Consider the following 24,254-nt stretch of genomic DNA (forward strand, 5'->3'; position numbering starts at 1 on the left):
GGACAACACTCTCATCACGGATCTTAGAATTGTCTTGGATCACTGGATCCTTGAGAAGAGCCAAGTCAGTCCTGGTTGAGGGCCGCCTAAGGTGGCCGCCACTGGGTCCAGGGTTCACCCGGTTCTGCTCCCTTCACTCAGCATCAGTTCATAGACATCTTTTCAGGCTTTTCTGAGATCTGCCTGCACATCACTTCTCACCACACAATGTTCCATCCCATTCAGGTGCCACAGCTTGTTCAGCCACTCCCCAGGGGATGGGCATCTCCTCATTCTTTGCCACCAAAAAAGAACTGTGGTAGATATATTTCTGAAGACGTGGGTTGTTCTCTCTGGGACACAGACCTAGCGGTGGTCTGGCTGGGTCAAAGAGTAGGCACAGTTTGATGGCCCTTTGGACAGAGTTCCAAAATGCTCTCCAGAAAGGTTGGGTCAGTTCATAACTCCACCAGCAGTGCATTAGTGTCCTGTGGCCTTTCTCAACCTTCCAAACAGCAATGAGTGAGAAGGTCATTTTTCCTTGAGACCCTTCTCCTCAAAGTGAGGATTAAAAGTCCTCTGGAATCTGGCACCCTCATGAGGGAGGTACCAGTTGATGCCCTGATCTTCACCATTCCTAATTCTTATGAAGTCTCCTTTTCCTTGTTTCCCATGGGGTCTCCCCACCCAGTTGCCCTGCCGGCCAGGACCAGGCCAATGTCACCCAGGGAGAGAGGGCCTCACGCCCTCCCTCTGGCCAACCGCCCATCTCTGGTTCCATTCATTGTGGGGGGTGGTTCTCCAAACTGGTGGGCAGCAGCAGACCTGAAGCCTCTGTGGTGGTACTGTCCGTACATTTTTTTTTTTTAGGTTTTTGCAAGGCAATGGGGTTAAGTGGCTTGCCCAAGGCCACACAGCTAGGTAGTTATTAAGTGTCTGAGACCGGATTTGAACCCAGGTACTCCTGACTCCAGGGCTGGTGCTTTATCCACTGTGCCACCTAGCCGCCCCTTGTCCACACATTTCTAAGCAGGCACAATGTGTTTCTCCCAGGTTCAAGGTTGGCACCGGAAGGCTACTTCCTGTGGCTTCTTGCTAGTTCCAGTTCTTGAAGGCCCCTTTGCCCTGCCCAGTTACCTGTACGGGGACCCGCTACGAGCCCAGCTGTTTATCCCACTCAACATCAGCTGCCTGGTGAAAGAGGGCAGCGAACATCTGTTTGACAGTAAGTCGCTCTTCTTTGGGCCTTGGACTGCCCGAGGGGTGATGGGAACGAGTATCCTTCTCTAGCCCTGTCCCTGAGAATCTCAGGATGTGTCCAGGGAAGTCTCAGGGCAACTGGGGACCAGAGCTTTCACCCCACATGTCCTTCCAGGAGACCTCAAAAGGCCCCCATTGTTCTCCCTGGGCCTCTTTTGGGTGAGGTCACCCTTGCCTTCTCAGCTCCTGCCTCTGGTTTCAGGGATTCAATCCTAGACAATGATGGAACTTCCAATTCTAACATTAACTTAGTGAAATTTGCCAGCCAAAATGGTGCCCCCAACCCCTCCCGACTAATGCCATTTTCACAAAGTACTATGCCCCTTCCCTTGTGCCCTATAGAACTGGGCACATTTCTGTGTACCCCCCTGCCAGAAAAACCAAGGAGGGCATTATATTGGAAAAGTTGGTAGGGCACTGGGGAGAGGGGCTAGCAGAAATGAAATCTGGCATTGGGAACAGTGCCAGTGGGCACATCCAGAGCCCAGAGGGCCACCCATTCCTAGCTGTGTAGGGCTTGTGCAAGATTGGCCTATCGTTTCCTTGTTGGGTAACTGGGGGCAAAGCTAACACTAACCCCACAGATCTATGGAAAGAAAGCCATTGGAATGGAACATCACCATCCTTTTGTGGGCAAAGGGAGATCTGGGTGTCCCGTCCTCTGAGCTGGAGCAAATTTAGGGAAACACCCACTTTATGAACCAGATGATTCCTGATCCCCCAGGTTGTGGGAGATGGAAGGAGGTATCAAACCCAGTTTTCCTCCTGCCTGCTCCAGGGTGTGTCTTCCTCTCTAACCCCCACCTCTACCAGAGGGGTACTCATTTCTGGGTAACCGGGGAGGGGGGACCAGTTTGGCGTTGGGTTTGTTTCCTCGGCCACTGGCTGCTTCCTCTAGGTGGTGGAGACATTGCTAAGTAGCTGGGCTTCTGCAGCCCCATCAGACTCTCCCGGGAGCATCGTCTCTGTGTTGCTATGGTTACAGTCAGGGAAAGCGGCCCTGCTTTAGGTGATTAAGGACCATCAGCTGGAGGCCTCTTCTGCTTCTGCCCTTTGCTGCCTTCTGCAATGTGTAATTGTGCTCTCCAGTCTGGATTTTTTTTTAATGTGAAAACTAGATCTTTTTTTTTTTTTTCTGAAATCTCTCTGGTTGCTCTGGCAACCTCCAGTTTACCCTGGATAGAAAATCACACATATGCAGGGACCCAACCAAAGCGCCAAAGGCTCTGCTTGCATCCCTGCCCTGTGACCACCAGCCCCCAAAGCCCGTGGCTGGCGAGGCAGATGCTGACACCATTGGTGACTCTTTGGGGTCCGATACAGTTTATTGGTTTCTCTTGTTTTCACATCACCTACATTTCCCAGTCTACCTGTCCTCACTCCCGCTCCCAGAAAACCATTCCCTGTTCCAGAGAACAAAAACCAAACAACAAACCAATTCATTGAACCCAACCGGCCCTTGGGAAGGAGCTGCCATTGCTGCACCACCTCTACAAGGAAGGGAGGGAGGAAGGAAAGGAAGGGAGGGAGGGAGATGGCCCTCCTCTGTCCCCTGTTGAGCTGAGCATGGCCAGTGGTTGCTGATTTCACTGGATTCTGTCCCTAGTGCCTTTGGGCTTCGTGGTCTTCCCAGAGAGAAGCAGCCATGCCATGGGCCCTGCTTGGTAGACAAGGGCCGGAGGCTGAAAGGGCTGGATGGAGGTAGAGGGAGAAGGGGAGGAGGCGGGGGTGCTCCTGGCATGGGAGGCTGCTCCAGCCACAGCCCTGAGTGTATGGAGGCAGAACCCCAAGGCCAGGAAGGGGAGCTGTGCCCCGAATTGCTCCTTGGGGTCTCGGTGTCCAGCCTGGGCCTGGAGGGGCGGCTCCTCCTGGGCTCCACCAAGACCTGGTGTGGCCTGCTCCCCATTGAGGCGGCCTTTCAGAGGATGGAGCTCGGAGACCCCGGCTTCTGGACTCATGCATGCTGACCACTCCTCCTCCCCTAGGCTTTGAACCCGAGACCTACTGGGACCGCATGCACCTTTTCCAGGAAGCCGTGGCTCACAGGTACGTGAGGTGCTACGGGCTGTTGTCACACAGCACCCCCCCCACCCGTTGTCCAGCAGGGCCCTCTTCCTCTCCGTGCCTGGGGGCTTGGGGCCTGTGGGGTCTGGGCTCCCCCAACCTTAGACTGTGACTACGATGATACCTCCTAGGTTGGTCACTGGGGGCTGAGCCCCTTAGGACCCTCCCAGGGTCTGGCCTTGATAACTTCCCAGCATGCTCTACGGTCCTGCTGCCTTGGCCTCAGCCTTTTGGGATCCACAGAAGCCTCAAGGGAGCAAGTTCTAGTGGTGGGAAAGAGGAAGGGAGGTGGTGGAAGCCCTTTTGGGGCCAGGCTGGAAGAGGGGCCTCCTCCCTCGGAGCCGGAGCCCCCGGGCCCCTCACGGCTCCCCCTTTCTCTCAGGTTTGGATTTGTACAGGACAAATATTCTGCGTCTGCCTTCAACTTTCCTTCGGAGAACAAGCCCCAGTATATCCATGTCACCGGTGAGTGGGCGCTGAGGTTCTGGGGAGGGGCAGCCCCCTGACCCGGGGGCCAGCCACCAGGCCAGAGCACCTCCGGCCTTCTTGGGCTGAGGGGCCGAGGCATGTCCCAGGATCGAGGGCAGAGGGGTGGGGGCTTGGGGACCCCCAGCGTGTCCTCCCTGGATCCAACCCAGAGGGAGGGGGAGACCAGGCCTGAAGGGGTGCCCCATTGAGCTCCCCCCCAATGCTGGACTCGGTTGAGTCTCTGTCCAAACCTCGGTTACGCCATCTGTGACCTGGGTCAATTGTCCACTAAAGATGGCTCCTTCCCCCTCCCCGGTGGCCCTAGGACCATGGGGGGGCAGCAGCCTCACTGCCCGGTCCTGGGGGCAGGGGTGTGTGTGCGTGGTCTCTATTATGTACGTGGTGCCTGTTGTAGAGATGTGGGCATCATGGGGGGTGTGAGGCCCTCTGAGCAGTCCAGAGCCAAGCTCTGTGTTCGCAGATTCAGAAAGCCTCTGAGCTGGGGGTGTCTTTGCTCCCGAGAGGAGGCCCGGGTCTCATGCTGGGGTCCCCCGAGGCAAGGCCCGGTGTGGCCAGGCGGCCGCATTCCCTCTTCATACTCTGTGCTGCCCAATGTCTTAAGAGGCTTCTCTGGGAGCCTGGGCATGTCTCCTGCCCCCCCCACCAGAGGGCCCCAGTTCTGGGCCTGGCTTTGGCCCTTCTGAGCTGGTCTAGATGGAGGCGGTGGTCCGGCTGTGTGGACGAGCCGTGTGGCCCTCCCTGGGGGCAGGAGATGCAGGTGTGACCCCAGGCCTCCCACAGCTCCTAGGGAAGGGGCCTCCTGTGCCCGGCGCCTCTGGGTCCTCCCGCCTGGCTCTGAGGGAGGCCACCCAGCACCTCCCTCCTGCTTCTGTTCCACCCATCCCTCTCTGGCAGGGCTCTTCCCCTCCCCGTCCCTCTGCCCTGCACACGCTCTGGCTGGTCATGGCCTGGACCTGGGCCCAGGACTCCTAGTGCATCCCGTGAGCCAGGCTCCAGGACCGTGCCATCCCGGGTCTTTGTCCTCCGGCGTCCCTGCCCGTGGACCTCGTCCCCTGCCCGTGGGCCGCCCCGATGCTCTCCGCCTCACCACTTTCCTCCCGCCTCTCTCCAGGGACCGTCTTCCTGCAGTTGCCCTACTCCAAGCGCAAATTCTCCGGACAGCAGCGGCGCAGGCGCAACTCGACCAGCTCCACCAGCCAGAACATGTTCTGTGAGGAGCGCGTGGGCTACAACTGGGCCTACAACACCATGCTGACCAAGACCTGGCGCTCCAGCGCCACCGGGGACGAGAAGTTCGCCGACAGGTTGCTGAAGGACTTCACCGACTTCTGCGTCAACCGCGACAACCGCCTGGTGGCATTCTGGGCCAGCTGTGTGGAGAAGATGCACGCCAGCGCGCCCTGAGGAGTCTGGAGCGGGAGACTGGGCACCACGGGCAGCGTCCTGGCATCGGGGGCACCATCAAGGGGGCTGGGTGGGCAGGGGCTGCCTCAGTGTGCCACGAGAAGGCTTGGAGCAAAAGCTGGCTGTGGCCCCCTCGTCGAGGGTGAAGGTGTAAGATAATTCTGTGAGATAATGTATCATATGTCAACATGCGTGTACATACATGTAAATAGAGATGAGAAATAAAAGTCTGACACAGCAGCTGTAGCCCAGCCTCCTCCAGTCCAGCAGGAAGGCAGCTGTGGAGCGCCTGCCATCACCAGGGACCCTTCCAGGGTGACTGGGAGGGGGTCTGAGAAGGGGGGACACAGTTGGGGGACGGGCCTCAGAAAGGGCACCTTTGGGGCAGGGACTCAGCACTGCGTGGGGGGTGGGGTAGATTGGGGCGGGGCCTCAGGAGTGACAGGTGGTGGGGCGGAGCCTCGGGAATGATAGGGTTGGAGGCGGGGCCTCGGGAGTGACAGGTTGGAGGCGGGGCCTCGGGAGTGATAGGGTTGGGGGCGGGGCCTCGGGAATGATAGGGTTGGAGGCGGGGCCTCGGGAGTGACAGGTTGGGGGCGGGGCCTCGGGAATGATAGGGTTGGAGGCGGGGCCTCGGGAGTGACAGGTTGGGGGCGGGACCTCGGGAGTAACAGGTTGGGGGCGGGGCCTCGGGAGTGATAGGGTTGGAGGCGGGGCCTCGGGAGTGACAGGTTGGGGGCGGGGCCTCGGGAATGATAGGGTTGGGGGCGGGGCCTCGGGAGTGACAGGTTGGGGGCGGGGCTTCGGGAGTGACAGGTTGGGGGCGGGGCCTCGGGAGTGACAGGTTGGGGGCGGGGCCTCGGGAATGATAGGTATGGGGGCGGGGCCTCGGGAGTGACAGGTTGGGGCGGGGCCTCGGGAGTGATAGGGTTGGAGGCGGGGCCTCGGGAGTGACAGGTTGGGGGCAGGGCCTCGGGAATGATAGGGTTGGGGGCGGGGCCTCGGGAGTGACAGGTTGGGGGCGGGGCCTCGGGAGTGACAGGTTGGGGCGGGGCCTCGGGAGTGATAGGGTTGGAGGCGGGGCCTCGGGAGTGACAGGTTGGGGGCGGGGCCTCGGGAATGATAGGGTTGGGGGCGGGGCCTCGGGAGTGACAGGTTGGGGGCGGGGCCTCGGGAATGATAGGGTTGGGGGCGGGGCCTCGGGAGTGACAGGTTGGGGGCGGGGCTCCGCTAGAACCTCGGCCAGCGGGTCTTCGAGCCCGGGAACCCCGGGCACGTGGCAGGTCGGAGGGGGGCAGCGCCCCGGAGCAGAGGGGCCCTGGGGGGCTCCCGGGGTCGGAGAAGTGACCCGCGCGGGGTCTCCCGGTCGGAGGCGGAGCCGCCCCGCCCCCTCCCGCCGGTGCCCCCCCGCGGCGCCGACCTGGCGCTGACCCCGGGGGGAGGGGCGGCCGTCCCTGGCGGCGGCAGTGCCCCCCGCCCCCCGCGCCCCGCGCCAGTCCGGACCGGGCGGAGCAGGGGCTCCCCGACCCCGGCCCGCGCCCCTCCGAGCCAGCCGCCAGGCCAAGGTCAGGCGCCCCCCGCGGGGCCCGGGCTCCCGGCCCGCCTCAGTGTACCCGGGGGGAGGGGCGGGGCGGGGCGGGGCCCGCTCGGGACTTGCACCCCGTTCTAGAGCCCCAGCGGTCTAGGCCCGGGCCCCGCCCGGGCCCCCGTTCTAGGTCCCCCCCTGGGCACCCCCGTTCTAGGTCCCCCCCGGGCACCCCCGTTCTAGGTCCCCCCCGGGCACCCCCGTTCTAGGTCCCCCCGCCCGGGCCCCCGTTCTAGGTCCCCCCGCCCGGGCCCCCCGTTCTAGGTCCCCCCGTTCTAGGCCCCCCGCCCGACCACGCCCCGTTCTAGGTCCCCCCGCCCGGGCCCCCCGTTCTTGGTCCCCCCCACCCGGGCACCCCCGTTCTAGGCCCCCCTCCAGGCCACGCCCCATTCTTGGTCCCCCCCACCCGGGCACCCCCGTTCTAGGCCCCCCCCCCCGCCAGGCCACGCCCCATTCTAGGTCCCCCCGCCAGGCCACGCCCCGTTCTAGGTCCCCCTGGGTACCCCCGTTCTAGGTCCCCCCGCCAGGCCACGCCCCGTTCTAGGTCCCCCTGGGTACCCCCGTTCTAGGTCCCCCCGCCAGGCCACGCCCCGTTCTAGGTCCCCCGCCTGCCCCCCCGTTCTAGGTCCCCCAGCCCCGCCACCCCCGTTCTAGGCCCCCCGGGCACCCCCGTTCTAGGTCCCCCCGCCCCGCCACCCCTCTTCTAGGCCCCCTCCTGCCCTGCCATTTCAGCAGCCTGGCTAGTTTATGGCCAAGGTAGCCGTGGGGGGCACCCCTTCTCCCCTGGGGGCTTCTGTCCCCGAGGGTCTCTGGACTCTGAGACGTCCCCCCTCCGCTCTGACTCTGCTCCCCCTTCCACAGACTCTTCCATGGAGAACCCCAAGGGCTCCGGGGCAGGGCCCTGTCCGGTGCCGGGTGAGTCAGGCACAGGGGGGAGGAGGCCCTAACGTTGGCCGGGAGACCCTTGTGGGGGGCCGGGGGCCCTTCCCCAACCCTCCACTGCTCAGGGGGCCGGGGCCCCAGAAGCAAGAGACAGATGGCATTTCAGGGTCAGACTGGCCACTGGGCACCACTGTGAACACCCCCAGTTGGCTGGGCAGCTGACCAAGGGGCTTGACCCTAGAGCGTGTCTGAGGTGCCTCCCAGCTCTGCCATCCCCTAGTCTTATTCCTCTCAGAATTCTGACCTCCCTGTTCTAAGGGCCCCCCCAGCTGTGACACCCCCTGTTCTAAGATCCCCCAGCTCTGACACCCCTGTTCTAAGATCCCCCCACATGTGACACCCCCTGTTCTAAGATCCCCCAGATGTGACACCCCCTGTTCTAAAATCCCCCCAGCTCTGACACCCCTGTTCTAAAATCCCCCCAGCTGTGACACCCTCTGTTCTAAGATCCCCCCAGCTCTGACACCCCCTGTTCTAAGATCCCCCAGATGTGACACCCCCTGTTCTAAGATCCCCAGCTGTGACACCCCCTGTTCTAACCCCCCCAGCTCTGATACCCCTGTTCTAAAATCCCCCCAGCTGTGACACCCTCTGTTCTAAGATCCCCCAGCTGTGACACCCCCTGTTCTAAGATCCCCCCAGCTCTGACACCCCCTGTTCTAAGATCCCCCCAGCTCTGACACCCCCTGTTCTAAGATCCCCCCAGCTGTGACACCCCTGTTCTACGATCCCCCCAGATGTGACACCCCCTGTTCTAAGATCCCCCAGATGTGACACCCCCTTTTCTAAGACCCCACAGATGTGACACCCCCTATTCTAAGATCCCCCCAGATGTGACACCCTCTGTTCTAAGATCCCCCAGCTGTGACACCCCCTGTTCTAAGATCCCCCAGCTCTGACACCCCCTATTCTAAGATTCCCCCAGCTGTGACACCCCCTGTTCTAAGATCCCCCAGCTCTGACACCCCCTGTTCTAAGATCCCCCCAGCTGTGACACCCCCTGTTCTAAGATCCCCCAGCTGTGACACCCCCTGTTCTAAGATTGCCCCAGCTGTGACACCCCCTGTTCTAAGATCCCCCCAGATGTGGCACCCCCTGTTCTAAGATCCCCCAGCTGTGACACCCTCTGTTCTAAGATCCCCCAGCTGTGACACCCCCTGTTCTAAGATCCCCCAGCTCTGACACCCCCTGTTCTAAGATCCCCCCAGCTGTGACACCCTCTGTTCTAAGATCCCCCCAGCTCTGACACCCCCTGTTCTAAGATCCCCCAGCTCTGACACCCCCTGTTCTAAGATCCCCCAGCTGTGACACCCCCTGTTCTAAGATCCCCCAGCTCTGACACCCCCTGTTCTGAGATCCCCCCAGCTGTGACACCCCCTGTTCTAAGGCCCCCTCAACTCTCCTCTGCATCTAGATCCCAGGATGCGGCACTTCCTGGCCTTGCTGGAGGACCACAGGGCCTCCCCGGCCCCCCCACCAGAGCTGGTCCATTTGGCAGGAAGTCTGTGCCAGGAACTGCAGAACAGCCCGGTTCTGGTGCTGGCGCCCCTGGTGAAAGGGGTGCTGGACAGCCCCCACTGGCAGTACTTCCTGTCCAACCTGGGCGTGATCCGCGTGTGCACCCTCGTTCTGGCCTGCCAGGGCCAGCATCAGGAAGCCTGCAGGCTTTTGGAGGTAAGAGCTGCTGGGGGGGATGGGAGGACTGGCCGCTCTGCCCACTCACCCCTCCCGGCGGAGGCCTGCCCCCTTCACTTCTATCTGGTCTCCCACTTGCCTTGGCTAGCCCTTGCTTTGGAGACTCAAGCCTCTCTGCTTGGACTAGAAGCTCCTGGAGGGCAGGGAAGCTCTTCTGGCACTTGCCCAGGGAGTGTCTGAGGCAGGATTTGAGCTCTTCCAGCCTTCAGACCCCTCCCTGAACCAACCCCTGGGGAGGCTGTGCCTTAGACAGCTGTCTAGGGGCTGCAGGTGGAGGCCTTCTTAGCACCAAGACCAGCTCTCCATCCTCTCTACTACACTGACCTGGCAAATCAGTGGGCATCTCTGGACCTCAGTTTCTTCATCTGTCAAATGTAAACCAGGGGCGGCTAGGTGGCGCAGTGGATAAAGCACTGGCCTTGGAGTCAGGAGGACCTGAGTTCAAATGCAGCCTCAGACACTTAATAATTACCTAGCCGTGTGGCCTTGGGCAAGCCACTTAACCCCATTTGCCTTGCAACAAAAAGCCTTAAAAAAAAACAAACAAAAAAAAAAAAAACAGAAGTTGGATTTGAACCCAAGTTCTAGGGGGACTCAAGAGCACCTCCCTGTTCTCCCATAGCATTGCAGGGAGACTGAGGACAGGGAGCAGCTGATCCAGCTCTGGAACGAGATTCACTACCACAAGATTATGGAGAAATACCACGTGGACTCCCTGACCCCCATTCAGAAGTTCCGCTGCAGGAAAAGGTAGCAGTGGAGCCAGAACTGACCTCCGTTCTGGGGTGGTGGGCCTGGGATCCCCTCCAGTGGGGCAAGGCCAGCGCGGTACTCACACTCTGCTCCCTTCGCGGGCCCTGCTTCTCTCCCCACCACAAAGGAACCCTCCTCCAGTCTCCCTCTGCCCTGAGGGCCTGAAGAACCGCAACTTCTCCAAGGATGTGCGCCAGAAGCTGCTGAGCTTTGCTGTGGGGGTGACCATGAACCCTAACAGGGAGCAGCGGGTAAGTGTGCTGACCAGGTCCAGCCCCCCAATAGAGTAGGGAGTATGTGTGTTGGTCAGCCTGGTTCTCCTAACATAGAATAGGGGGTATGTATGCTCGCCAGGTGGGCCAGGAGTTGGGGCTCCCCTAAATGAGAATGGGGGTATATATGCTGGCTGGCTTGGCTCCCCTAAAAGGGAATAGGAGAGTACATGTGCAGGCCAGACCCAGCCCCCCTAACAGAATAGGCGCTAGATATACTGACCAGGTCTGGCCCCCCTAACAAAATAGGGAGTGTGTGTCATGGCCAGGCCCAGCCCCCTAAAATAGGGGGTAGATGTGCCAGCCAGGCCCGACTCCCCTACCAGACTAGGGCTAGCTGTACTGGTCAGTCTGGATCCCCTAAAAGGGAATGGGGGGGATAAGCTTGCAGGTTGAACCCTGCTTCCCACTGAGCACTTCAGGGGGGTTAAAGGAACACAGGTCAGGGGTCTGTTTCTATGTCCCTGTACTCTTGAAGCCTTAAATGCCCTCACATACCCCTTGGTCCCAGGGGGTAGCCCACTTACAGTGCTAGGGTTGGCCTCTCCAAGCTGGCAGAAGGAGCCTCGGTGTCCACGGCACTTCAGGTGGCCCCTCGTGGTCTTCATTTCTGGGGTTCCCCCTTTCTCTCCCCCGGGGATGCAGGAGAGGCTGGCCTTTGAGATGGGCCTACAGGTCCACCAGATCTACAACTGGTTTGCCAATTATCGCCGACGGCAGAGATTGTCCCTCCAGAGACAAGGACAGCACGAAGGAGGGGAACCTGTGCCAGAAACCCAACCTTCACTGGACCCCGGACCTTGCAACCTCCAGCCCGAAGGTGAGTCTTCCCTTATTTCCAGAATTGGGGAGATACAAGAAAACCGTCAGCTGGGAAATGCAGCAAAATCTCTGGTCTCTCCATTCCTGATCCTGTCCTGGTGGTGAGGGGTCGGAGAGACCCCTCCCCTTGGCTACCAGCTGGATGGGGGTGTTCATGGACTTTGCCCCTCAGCCTTCAGGGGTTGCATAGCCTCATGGTCCAACCTCCCCATTCTATAAACAAGAAAACTGAGGCCCAGAGCCAATTAGGTGGCACAGTGCTGCACCTGAAGTCAGGAAGACTTAAGTTCAAATCCTGCTCCAGACATTTAAAAACAAGCTCTGTGACTGTTTATCTCTCTCCATTTCAGTTTTGTCATCTGTACAGCTCTGTTTTATTATCTATTATCATCCTCTGGTTGGCCCTATGAGCTTGGGACTCCTACTATTATTCCCTTTTTTACAGAAAGGGAAACTGAGGCTCTGTGAGCTTGGTCTGATTTGCTCAGGTCCCCCTGCTATCAGGTAGCTCTTTCCACTACCTCCTCAGGGATGAGGGGCTAAGAATCCCTCTGGAAATGAAGTGAGGGAGATAGGACAGTTTGATCCCCCGAACTCATCACCCTTGTGTGTTTCCTTCTTGGTTTTCAGCTGGATTTCAGGGAAATGTACATCTTGGGGCCCCCAAGGCTCCCCTGGGACCTTGTGAGCTGGCATGGGAGCCCCCCATCCTGGATCTGAAGTGCCCTCAGGAGGAGGGGCTGACCAAGCCATTGGATGGCAGGTAAGGTCAGCAGGATCTCGGGGCAGCCCTTTGTTAAGCCTCTCCCTACTCCCCATGAATGCCAGACCTGGCTAGGCACTGCAGTAGCTGTATGGGGGACACCATCCAGATAGGCTTAACTCTCAAGGAGCTCCCCACCAAATGGGAAATCAGTCACACAAAGTGGAGGAGTAATCCTCCCTTATGGGGGCTTCCTGGAGGAGGAGGCTCCTGCCTGGGGCCCGGAAAGATGGGGATGAGAAGGGATCCCCTCCCCAGGCATCAGGACTGGGAGGAGCCAAGTCAGGAGGTGAGGACAGTCTGGCTGGAAGGCAGTGGTCATGAAAGGGGACAGGGTCAGGGGGCACCTTAAACATCCTTAGGAGCAGGATCCCACCCCCTTCCCATTCTAGTGGGTTCAGTTATCCCCTCTCTCTGCTTTTGGGGAGAAGCTGCTGGGTCTCCTATGAGTCTGGCTGGTTGGGACTTGAACCTCTTCTTTTTGGTGACTGGCATCATTTTTTTCTGTCTTGTGACTCTGGGGTTCCTGGGGTTGTCACTGTGGGGTTCTGTCGGGAGATGACCTGTGGATCCTCTCTTCCCTCTGCTCTCAGGTTCCTACTGATATTTTTCCTTGATTCTTGTTTTCAGAGTTTGATGATTCTTAAATGATCTCTCCTTGATCTGTTTTCATTTCAGTTTATTTTTTTAAAGAATATTCAGGTTCCATTTTCATCTATTTTGTTCAATCTTTTGGTTGGGTTCTAATATTTCTTGCTGTCTCATGGACTCTTTCTGTTTGGCTGCTCTTGTCCTCCAAGGGCCCCTCTTCTTCCCTGCCTGTCACGGCCTGCACCGATCTCTCATCTGTCCCTGTGTATTCTAAAGGTCTGTGATTCTTGAGTTACTCAGGACCATCAGGTCTGAGGCAGAGCTTATTCAGAATTTGGGGCCTGTGTCCTGGGCTGCCGCCTTCACTGCCTATTCCTCTGGTTGGTTCTGCCCCCAGGTTTATGGGAAGCAGCGAGATGCAGGGGGAGAAGCTGGGCCCGGACCCCCAGAACCTCCTGCTGACAGCAGGACCCAATTTCCCTATGGAGGGTCCTGGCACTTCCATCTATCCTCCTGCCTCCACCAGCAGACCAGAGCCCATGCTGTCTGCCCTGGGCCCCTGGCCTGAGAATTTCTTCCTGGACCCCTGCGAGTCGCTGCCGGGCCAGGTCCCAGATGCCGCCTATGGCTCAGAGCTGCAGCCGGTGCCAGGAACTTCCCAGGAGCCGGTCCCTCTGGAGCCCTTCTCTGACTTCTGGGATCCCCAGCTCTCAGGTCAGCCTCGGCCACCCCCCTTCTTCTCTTAGTTGAGGTTTTCTTGTGCATTGGTTGGGCGATGTGCTTCAGAATTGGAGGGGGAGGGTCTTGGGGCTGATGAAGTCCCCAGAGGCCGTCTCATTACAGAACAGGAAACTGAGGCCCAGGGAAAGGTCATGGTGTCCATTTCTGGTTTCTTCCTTCGGCCTTGGGCAGCTCTCTGGGCCAGGAGCTCTTTACTTTCTTTGAGTCCTGGACCCCTGTTTGGGTTGGAGAGTTAACTGCATCACTTCACTTACAGAGGATTTTTTTCTAAAAAAACAGTTATTTCTAAAGACAACGATCGGCTTCTTCAGGCACCCTCATTTTTTCAGATGGGGAAGCTGAGGCTTAGGAAGTGAATAGACTCCCAAACCAGGTGAGAGAGCAGGCCTGCTGAGATCCAGCCCAGACTGACCATAAGCCAGCCTTTCAGTCATTTCAGCCATGGCCAACTCTCCATGACCCCATCTGGGTTTTCTTGACAAAAATACTAGAATGGATTGTCTTCTCCAGTTCATTTTACATATGCGGAAACTGAGGCAGACAGGGTGAGGGGACTTGCCCAGGGTCATCCAGCTAGGAAGTGTCTGAGGGCGAATTTGATGCATCTCCCTGACTCCAGGGCCCCATGGCCCCCTGGCGGTCAGTCTCTAATTATCCCTGGCCACTTCCTGCCTGAGAAATCTCAAGGTCCCAAGACTCTGATGCACAGTTTCATTGAAAATCAGGGTCCAGTGGTAGAGTGTGATCAGGGAACCACCCCTAGCACTTGACCACAGGGGCTTTTGTGGGGAGGGAACCCTTCTATCCAGGGCAGTTTTACTGTCTGTGTGACCTGCCCAGGCTCACATGAGTAGGAAGTGGAAGAGACAGGACTTAGACCCAAGACTGTGGTTCTGAGACCGGTCCTCCATCCACTGAGCCAAGATGGTCAGCACAGGGTGTAGAATCATGCCTGGTCAGTGGCGCCTGGTACATGCTAACATTGATTTTTAGAAGGGCATAGAACAGGGCATGTCAGAGCTGGAGGTGTCAGGGCTGGAAGGGGTCTTAGAACAGAGGAGGTCAGCATTGGGAGGGAGCTTACAATGTTGGTGTAATGGATGCCCCAGGTTTGAATCCTGGCTCTTTCACTCACTGCCTGTGATTTCTGGGCCGCTCCCTCACCTCCCTGAGCCTCAGGTTCCATTAAGGGAGGCAGCAGCTGGGAGTCTTGGTCTGGTGGGGGTGGCAGGACCCCAGAATCTCTGAGTTAGGAGGGAATTCTTTGGAGGGGCCCTTCTGGCCTGGACGATCCTGGAGCCACTGGCCCCTCTGCACAGGGGAGGGTCTTCATTCTGGTTTCTCCACCCCAGATTACCACGCTCCACTGGACAGGAGCCCCCCCAGGGCAGCCATGGGGCCTCGTCCTGACATGGGCAGCTTCAAGCTTAGAGAAGAGCCACTGGGACCCCTAGAGTGTACCCTTCCACAAAGGTAGAGTAACCGAAGTGGGGGTCTGGGGGGTCTAGGGGGTCTGGCACCCTGTGAAAGGGCCTAACTTGTCCTTTGTTCAACATGAAGAAGCCTGTTTGCAGGCTCCTCCAGTGCCCACAACCTTTGATGGGCAAGGGCACAGCCAACGAGGCAGAGTATGCCCAGAGAGAGAAAGGAGGCTGCTGGTCCAGGTGGCCTCCTCCCCCAGAGGTCAGCCCTCTGCTCCCACCCCCAGCACCATAGAGGGGGAAACTGAGACCCTGGGCAAGGTCACAGAGGCAATAAGTGGCACACTAAGGATTTGAACCCAAGACTTCTGACTCCATATCAGGGAAGCCTGGGCCTTCCTGGGCCTGGAACCTGGTAGGAGAAACTTCCCCAGGCTTCAGCTTCCTCAGCTACACATAGAGTAAGTTAAATGATCTCTAAGACCCCCCACCCTGCCTATCCATGTTCTGATACCTCCCCCAAGTCCACATTTCCTAGACTAAGGCCCTGCCAGCCCTGCCATCCCCTGTTCTAAGACCCCTCCCAGCCCTGACATCCCCTGTTCTAAGGGCCCCCCCAGCTCTGACATCCCCTGTTCTAAGACCCTTCCCAGTTCTGCCATCCCCTGTTCTAAGACCCCTCCCAGCCCTGACATCCCCTGTTCTAAGGGCCCCCCCAGCTCTGACATCCCCTGTTCTAAGACCCCTCCCAGATCTGACACCCCCTGTTCTAAGATCCCCTCCCAGCCCTGCCATCCCCTGTTCTAAGACCCCTCCCAGTTCTGACATCCCTTGTTCTAAGACCCCTCCCAGCTCTGCCATCCCCTGTTCTAAGACCCCTCCCAGCCCTGACATCCTCTGTTCTAAGACCCCTCCCAGCCCTGACATCCTCTGTTCTAAGACCCCTCCCAGTCCTGACATCCCCTGTTCCAAGGCCCCTCCCAGCCCTGACATCCCCTGTTCTAAGGGCCACCCCCCAGCTCTGACAGTTCCTGTGGGACCCTCTCTTGGAGTACTGGGTCCCTTGGTTCCCATCTGCTCCCCTATAGGGGGATCTTTGCTCTTCTCCTTGGGCCTCACTGGGTGGGGAAGGTATCTTGGGGAGGGGGTGCTGCTAAGGTGTGTGTATGGGGGACTCTAGTTTGATGTCCAGGCTCAGACCCTGAGTCTGGCCCAGGAAGCAGTGACTGGGGTCATAGCTGGTCAGCTCTGAGCAGCCCCTGGGCCCAGGTCTTCTCTGTTGTGCACCATCATGCTCACTCTGGGCCTCAGTTTCTTTATCTGTGCCCCTCTCCTGTCCGGGGAGACCAGAACAAGTCCCAGATCCATATCATCCCTCCAGGAGCTTGTGGCCCCCCCCCCCCGGGGTTCTCTTGTCCTCGCTTCCCCCCCACCAGAGGGGCCCCAGCAGTGAACTGTGGGAATCCCCCCAGCTGTGTCCATTTCCTCACAATAACCCTAATCTGGGTCACTGTGTCCATCCCTTTGGGTAGTTGAGGACACTGGGGTGCACAGAGCTCACCCGTGCAGCCAGCCCCCTCTCAGGGTTGGCGCTTGTGAAGGACTTTGCCAGCCTTGAGGCCTCCCAGAAAGCTTCCTCGGGGCCACCTTGAGGGGACAGTGGTCCTGACCCTGGTGGCTATGTAGAAAGACCTTGGCTGACTGGGATGCCCCAGAAGGGGGCTGAGCCATCCTTTTCTCAGCAGATTGGAGCCCTCCCACTGAGGGCGATGTGGCCTTGGCCAGTTATTGGCGGCAGAAAGATCCAGTCCCTTCCCACCAGACAGAGCCGGGCTGGTCCTTTGGTGTCCCTGGTGCTCCCTGCCAGGGCTTCCCGGCTGCCCCTCAGCAGAGCCTTCGAGAGAGCCTGCGCCAGCAGTGCACTACCGAGGCATGGCTAGCGTGTCATGACTGGCTGTTGTTTTCCAGTTCCGAGGAGATGGTGCTGGAGAAGCCCTCAAGTTCCTGCCAGGTGCCCTGCCTGGGTGAGCCTCAGGCATTGGAGTATGGCCAGGTAATGACGGCTCCCCTCGCGTCCCCGGGCCTCCTCCCTACGAGCTCTGCCCTCCCCACTTACTATTATTATTATTATTATTATTTTTGGTTTTTGCAAGGCCAACGGGGTTCAGTGACTTGCCCAAGGCCACACAGCGAGGTCATTATTAAGTGTCTGAGGCCAGATTTGAACCCAGGTCCTCCTGACTCCAGGGCCGGTGCTTTATCCACTGCGCCACCTAGCCGCCCCTCCCCACTTATTGTTGTCATTATCACTGACCACCAGGAGAGACCCTCCTGGACAGGCAGGAGTCCAGGCCGATCCTGCCCAACCCCTTCCACATTTCCCTTTGGGCCCCTCTTCATGGAGGGGCTGCCTCTCAGAGATGGAAGGGACCCAGCAGCCACAGCCTGGCCCCTCTGGCCTGGACCAGGACCCCAGCTCCTGCATGCGTGCCCCCCCGGACTGGGCGGCTCGCCACCTCCCCACCAGCCCTTTCCACTCTGGGTCCGCCCTCCTTACTAGGAAGCTCTGCAACTTCTCCAGGGGAAGTGCCTACCCAGTTTTGTTTTTGTAGCCTTGGTATATAGCAGGTGCTCAGTAAAGAAATGTGGTGAAATCAAATGTTGTCACTGTCCTTACTCCCCAACACCCCCTCCCTCCTTTGGCGACTCGTGGGAGGCCTTCTCCGCAACTCCCTGTGGACAGGGGCCGTGACGCCCCCTTATTTCTGCCCTGCAGAGCCCCCTGGCCCGCGCAGGAGACCCTGGAGCTGCCCTGGGTGGCCCGGATGTGACTGAGGAGGTGGCGACCGCTTCTGTATGGATGAGTATAGCTGCGTTCAGAGAGGAGGGGGCACCCCAGGGCCTGCTGGTTTCCCTTCCCTTTTGCCCCCGAGAGCAGGGCTGGACTGGCTTCCTTCACGAGGGGACCGCGGGGACCACTCCTTCCTGGGTAGAAGAGGAAAGTCTGGCCTCTCAGGGTCCCCTCCCCCAGGCTTGCTCTGTCTCTGGTCTCAACCTCTGGTGCCCCTTGGAGAGCCCAATCAGACAACGAGCAATCATTAGGCACTGACTGTGTACCCAGTCCTATGCTGAGTGCTGGGGGAGGAAGGCAACCAAAATGCTTTTCAGAAATGAAGCTGTCGTGTCCCCCAAGAGCTCACATTCTCCTGGGGCACATGCTGTGCCATAAGCATTTCTTAAGTGCCTACTGAATGCTCAGCACTCTGCAGAGCTCTGGAGAGACATCCCCAGAAGCAGGTGGTCCCAGCTTCAATGGTTCCCACTTTCCAGATGAGGAAGTTGAGGCCCTGAGAGGGGCGTTGGTCTGCAAGTTGGGATTCGAACCCAGTTCCCCCCATTGACTCCAGAGCCCTTTCCATAGGGCTGCTGAGAACTTAGGTTTTTTTAGACCAGAGGAGACCCAAGGTAGCAAGTTGGCCTCCTGCTAGTTCTTCCTCATTGTACAGAGCGGCATCCAGGGGCGGCTGGGCCAGGGGCGGTCACCGAGGGTGGTGGCGCTGCAGCTTGCACCAGGGAGTCTGGGCCTCAGCCTCATTCCTTCCTGCCTCCCCCATCCTTGGCCATACCCCTGAGACCCCCCCACCTTGGAGACCCCCCCGGGGGTTCTGGGGAGGAATCCTCGGGTGATGGTCGGCGCTGACTTCAGACAGGACAAGAAGTTAGGGGATCATGGTTTAGGCTCAGAGACCTAACCCCTATTTTACAGATGAGGTAAACTGAGGCTCAGAGAGACATTCCAACTTCTCTGGGGTCTCCCTCAGTCCAGGAAGCCCTGCACTTTCTCCCTGAGCTATCAAGGCCCTGGATAGGGAAACTAGAAGAGGAGACTTCCTTGGGGACTCCTGTCTGGAAGGGGTGCTCATGTGCTGTGAATGGGACCCCTAGGTCTGGGGCTAGGCCCGGGGCAGCCTCTCCAGGGCTCAGCTCCTGAGTCTCCTCCACCTGCCTCCTGGTCGGCCCCCAGGCGTGTGACCCCTGGAGAAGGGGCCAGGTCAAAGGCAAGCCCAATTGACTCCACAGAAAGAGTCCTGAGACCTAGAGAGTTGGGGATCTGCCCAGGGTCATCCAGATGGTGAGGACCTCAGGCAGCTTGTGAACCCAGATCCTCCTGACTTCCCCATCCAGGCCACACCCCATCTTCCTTGCTGACAAAGTGAGGGGAAGATTTGGGGGGGAGGACCTCCCCAAGCCAACTCAGATAGGGCCCAGTGAGGCTCACCGAGCTCTCCCCAGGTTTCCATGCTGTCAGAGCCATGTCTGATGCAGGGAAGGCCAGGGCCAGGCTCCTGGTGTAATTAAACTGGGTTTACAGGTAGGGAAACTGAGACCCAGAGCCCTGAAGGGACCCCATACACGTAAAATCCAGGTCTCCCCTGGCCCCGGACTAAACACGTCTTCGACATCAGACTTCTTCAGAAGAAGGGGTGGGGGATGGGATCCTCACTCTGGGGCCAAGGATGTGGGGGGGAACCAAACGTATAGGGATAGGCTGGAAGAGCCAAGAGGGGCCTCAGAACTGGGGAAGTCAGGGCTGCAGGGGGCTGAGAACTGGCAGGACCCTTCCTTCCTCCCTCCCGGCCTTGGCTGCCGGACTTCCCACGAGGGCTTGGGTCTTCGTGTCCTTCTCTCTCCGGGCCCCACAGAGGAGATGGTGTGCTTCAGGGGCCCCGGCTTCAGACCGGGATAGGCCTGAGAGGAGGGGACTGGAAGACCACTGATGAGGGGTTCTGGCGGGAGGCAGGAGGGCCTGATTTCTACACTGGCCTCTGCCACCGGCTGGGTGACCCTGAAAGTCATTGCCCTCTGAACCATTTCCTCTTCTCCAAATCGAGGGGTCACGCCTCTCAGAACCCCAGTTTCTTGCTCCAGTGGTGTGGCTTGGAGGCCCATTCTTCTCTGGGAGTCTCTGGAGGACTGGCTTATCTCGGCCGGGCCCTTCGCCTCTCGGTGGGACAGGCCCTAACTGCCTGGCCACTATCTCCTTTGGAAAGGCCTCCCCTTGCTTCCTCCGGCACCTCGTCTTCCCTCTGTGGCTTGGAGGGATGCCTCTTTCCTGAGCCGGACGTGAAGAGGGTGGAGGAGAGTGAGGGGAGCAGGGAGAGGGGGTTCGATGGGACGGAGGGTGATGGGGGCCGCCAACACTGGCCCTGGGAGGGGCAGGATCTTCATTTTACAGATGGAGAAACTGAGTCTGCAGAGGGGAAGGCGCCTGGCCCAAAGTGAAGGTCAGGGTAGAACACTATACAGTAGCCTTTGGACCTACAACCACACAACAAGGGCTTAATAAGTATTGAGTGAATGAATCTAAGCCGAGTCTCCTAGTCCTGAGAAGCCTGGAAGACCTGGGTTCAAATTTCTCATTTGACCAGTACCTGGCCAAGGTCACTTAGGGTCTCACTGGGTTCTTTAGTTCTGTAAGAGTCCCTTCTGGGCTAGGCTGGTGAGGCTGCCTTCTTTCCTGGGCAAGCTCGAACCCTGGATCTGTGGAAGAAGGAACCCAGTGAGAATTCATTCACTGGGCTTGTCCAAGAGCAGATGGGCCTGGGGATCCTGGTAGTGAGCTCCCTGTCTCTGGAGGACTGGTTTGGGCTCCTAAGGAGGGATTCTGCAGAGGCATTCAGGGGTAGGCAGGGTGAGTCTCAGAGACATCAAGTGATTTACCCAAGGTCACGCAGGCAGCCGTGGGCAAGGGCAGTTCCGGCATCTGTAACTCAGTCGAAGGCTTGGGCAGATGGTAAGGGTCTCAGTCAGTGTTAATGCCCCAGGAAGCCACCCTAATAGTCGACTGTGACCGGTTCTATCAGAGTGTTGCTTTCCCTAGCAGTTATTGGGGTGCATGCTGCAGTTTGGAGGTGAATGTACAGAATCTAAAATAGAAGCATCAGTATTGTTGGCCGTCTAGTCCTTGGGCCTGGAGAACTGGGGGCTGGGAGGGGTCTTGAGGACAAGCCCTCAAGACTGGACCCCCAAGACGCTTCCATCCTCTCTTTGGGGGGAAGGCCCCATTTTACAAGGGGAGAAACAAAGGCCAGATGACATTCCCACAGCCATCGAGTGTCGGCCAGATTGTGGGATGTTCAGGCTGGAGGGCATGGCCTGTATCATTGGACAGATGAAGCGAGCGAGTGTTAGAGAGATGGCGGACCATCGATGGCACTGCCACTAAGAGCTGTGACTCTGTCTGCTCTTCTAGGTTCCAGGGGACTCTCTGAATGAGCAGGACTTCAGTGATACTTTCTGGGCCGCTCTCCTGCTCTTCGAATTCTCGGGGGGCAACCGGATCTGAGGCGCCCTGGCAGATGCAGCAGGTGGCTACACGGATTCATAGGTCAAGGTTCCAGCGCCTGGTGCAGTTTTCCTCCATGTTGGAGAAGAATGCTAAGCCCGCCTTCGTGGGCATCTACTTTTGGGGGTTCCATGGGGTCAGTGTTTGGGTCTTGTTGTGAGTATTGGTGGGGGCTCCCCCGGCTTGGTTCTTACAGCCCATCTCCAGGGAGGGCAGAGTTTGACTTTACCAGTTTGTTAGCTTGTTGTTACAATGACACTGTGCCCAGGTAGACCCTCTGGGGGGGCTGTCCTTCCATTGGTCAAAGCCAACATGAGGTTCCACAAGTGTCCCCCAGAGCCCAGGGTAGACTTTTGCAAGAGATGAGTTTGGTCCACACTCATCCTGGCTAGGTCTTCCCTTGCCTGGGTTGAGATGGAAGGTTCCCGCCCGCTCCAAACCCCCAGCAGCCAATGGATGCCAAGCCCCCCAAGGCTGACCATTGTCATCCTTCTCAGGGAGAGTGCCAGTGCCAGCCTAGCTGTTGGTGCCACTCAGCTGCCAGCCCAGGATCAGGTGGGGTCTTGTTTGGCCACACTCTGGTTTGGGGAACAAGGGAGGAGGGAAGGATGTTGGCTTCCATTTTTGATGAAGTAACAGTTTGCCAAATAAAGGTTATTGAAAGCACACACTGGTGGCTGGTGATTGACAGTGCCAGGGGAGGGGGGTCTCCTAGCCAGAGTGGTGGAGACGTCCCCTGAGACTACGTGGTTCTTGGCACCCACAGTCCTCTTATGCAGAGAAAGGAAAGGTTTCTGACCTTGGGCATCAGGAGAACCGGGTTTGAATCCTATCTAGGACACTAGTAGCTGAATTGCCTTGGGAAAATGGGCCCTGGTTTCCCACCCTGTAGAAAGGGGGGCTGCACTCAATGACCTTCCGGCTCAGAATCTGTGATCCTATAATCACAAGTCCGTCTCTCAGAGCCTTGGTTTCCTCATTTGTCCCTGGCTGAGATGGGAGGGGGTGTCAGCATTCCACCCTGTTTTCGCATAGACTGTCTTGGGGGGGGGGTTAGTCTCTTCTTCCATTACCCTAAAAAGTTAATGCTACTTGCAGAGGAGACTGGAGAGTGATGGAATTTCTCCAAAAACATAGAACTGATGGGAACTTGGACTCAGACCTTGGGACTCTAGGGCCCCTTCCCACCTATCCAGAGGTGCCTTTGATCTGGCCTCATAGCGTGACACCCTGGTTTTAAAAAGGGGGGGTGTGGAGGACTCGAGAAAGACAAAAATTTGCCCAAGGTCACCTAGGCCTGCACTCTCACTCTGGCTCTTTCTGACATGGCATGCTGGGTTCAGTGGGCAAGGGATGTTCTGCCCCCCGGTAGGATGGGGGGCACAAGCCAGGATTTGGAGACTGGGCTTGGAAGCCCAGCCCTGCCCCTCCCCAGTTGTGGGAACCCCAAGCAAGACCCCCTCAATCCCCAACATCATGGTGTGTGAACAGTTCTGGGGGGCTGGCTCAGGGGTGGCCTCCACCAGGGCCCATAACTGGGGGCGGGGTAGCCAGCGTTTTGGGCAAATGCAGTTTAATGGGATGGATTCCTTGGTAATCCTACATCCTTCTGTTTCTAAAAGCATAGTTCTGAGAAGGGTCTCTGAGTTTCATCAGATGCCCATGGCGTCCCAACACAAATTGGGGAAGAGCCCGATGTGGTCCTTATTTCCTCTTCCCTTCACAGATGGGCTCATAGATTTAGGGGCAGGAGGCCTGAAAGGCCATCCAGTCTGAGCCCCCCCCGCCCAGGTTGCAGAATCACAGGATCAGGGTATTGGGAGGGGCCTTGGGGTCACCTGTCCAGTCCACCCACCAAAGGATCCTGGCTTCAGAGGTGGAGGGGATTCCAGCCATCATCTAATGTCCTGCAGCCTCATTGGGAGGAGGAGAGCACGCAGGCCAAGAAAGGACGTGTCTAGGGTCCTGCTGGTAGTGGTCTTGTCTTGTCTTGTCTAGGGTCCAGCTGGGATTGGGATCCAGGGGTTCTAACGTTAGCTTTAGGCTCCTTCCCCTGGGGAAGATTGATGAATCCAGATTTGGACCCTGGTTTTCTGTCTTCTGGCCCACTCGAGCCTCGGTGTTCTCATCTGTAAGATGATCCATCGACCTGCCCTCCTGGGAGGCATCAGCTGTTGCTGTTTGGTGGGACTGGGGGGACTGGGGGGACTGGGGGAACTGGGGGAACTGGGGGAGGGGTTCAAGGAGGAAGAAGGGGGTGAGGCTGGCCTGAGATGTGGAGGAGGGACACAGCTGGACTGATCTAGCTCTGAGCACAGTCCAGTTTCCGCCACCTCTGCCCGTCTCTTGAACCTTCATGGGGCCCTGGTGCCCTTTCCAACAAAGAGAACAGCCAGCCCCCCGCCGAGGAGTGGGCAGGATGGGGAGAGCTCGGAGGCTCCAGCTGGAGCTTGGCTCCTGCCTTCCCATTGGCTGCTGTGCCTGGGGGGCCATGGCAACAGGGGGCTGCCTGGCTGCTGATTGGCCAGTGGGCCTTAGCAACAGAGCAAGGCCAGAGTCATCTCCAATGGCAACGACTGCGGAGGCACCAGCCCCAGCCCCAGCGCCAGCTTGCAGGGAGACCCAAACCCACGTATCCTGCTCAGCCCAGGCTCAAGAGCAGCGGGGGCCCTTGGAGACGTCTATGAGGACTGTCTGGTGTTCTGGAACCCCAGACCTAGAACTGGGAGGGGCTGCGGAGGCTATGCAGGCCAACCCACTTGTTTCATAAATGAAGAAGCTGAGGTTCGGGGAGAGTAGGAAGGGACTTGCCCAAAACCATTAGGATCCCAGATCTAGAACTGGGAGGGACCTCAAAGACCATGCAGTTACCCCCCCCCCCCCATTTTATACTAGGGAAACTGAGGACCAGCTCCACTTGGCAGCATTAGGATGGACTCAGAACTTGCTTTGGGAGAGGCAGAAGAATGAGAAAAAAAATCCAGCCCCCTCCCTAGGAAGTTTCCCTGCCTAAGGAGGGTCGACCCTTGCCCCCAGAAAGTCAAAGAGGTGAATGCCAGAGACCAAGGGGGTTGTGCCATCCCTCCCTCCCCAGTCATCCTGAGTGATGACAGGAGGCTGAGAGGAC

At 58.4% G+C, this 24,254-nt stretch overlaps 2 protein-coding genes across 11 annotated transcripts in view; both read left to right on the plus strand.

Moving 5' to 3' along the window:
- Positions 1-5,436, plus strand: part of DEPDC5 (DEP domain containing 5, GATOR1 subcomplex subunit) — a 114,187-nt gene extending 108,751 nt beyond the window's left edge. For all 10 annotated transcript variants that reach the window (XM_074206415.1, XM_074206414.1, XM_074206418.1 and 7 more), the window contains 4 exons: positions 1,033-1,204; positions 3,225-3,285; positions 3,686-3,768; positions 4,904-5,436. In XM_074206415.1, the coding sequence (XP_074062516.1) occupies positions 1,033-1,204; positions 3,225-3,285; positions 3,686-3,768; positions 4,904-5,196 (609 nt within the window). In that variant the 3' untranslated portion in view covers positions 5,197-5,436. The remainder of the gene's footprint in view (positions 1-1,032; positions 1,205-3,224; positions 3,286-3,685; positions 3,769-4,903) is intronic.
- Positions 5,437-9,145: 3,709 nt separating this feature from the next.
- ANHX (anomalous homeobox) lies at positions 9,146-21,728 on the plus strand. The gene is made up of 14 exons (XM_074202264.1): positions 9,146-9,397; positions 10,041-10,168; positions 10,299-10,422; positions 11,089-11,263; positions 11,896-12,028; positions 13,017-13,333; positions 14,713-14,833; positions 16,750-16,834; positions 17,558-17,783; positions 18,727-18,832; positions 19,485-19,788; positions 20,278-20,464; positions 20,841-20,968; positions 21,035-21,728. Exons 1-14 carry the CDS (start codon positions 9,146-9,148, stop codon positions 21,125-21,127), a joined length of 2,379 nt encoding a protein of 792 aa, XP_074058365.1. The 3' UTR covers positions 21,128-21,728.
- The last annotated feature ends 2,526 nt before the right edge of the window (positions 21,729-24,254 follow it).

The sequence above is a fragment of the Macrotis lagotis genome, chromosome X, assembly GCF_037893015.1.
Source record: "Macrotis lagotis isolate mMagLag1 chromosome X, bilby.v1.9.chrom.fasta, whole genome shotgun sequence".
NCBI lineage: Eukaryota > Metazoa > Chordata > Mammalia > Peramelemorphia > Peramelidae > Macrotis > Macrotis lagotis.

Coding starts and splice junctions, on each gene's coding strand:
- ANHX (XM_074202264.1), top strand. CDS start 9,146: ATGCGGCACTTCCTGGCCTTGCTGGAGGACCACAGGGCCTCCCCGGCC. Junction 9,398..10,040: donor AAGCCTGCAGGCTTTTGGAG/GTAAGAGCTGCT, acceptor GTTCTCCCATAG/CATTGCAGGGAGACTGAGGA. Junction 12,029..13,016: donor ACCAAGCCATTGGATGGCAG/GTAAGGTCAGCA, acceptor TTCTGCCCCCAG/GTTTATGGGAAGCAGCGAGA.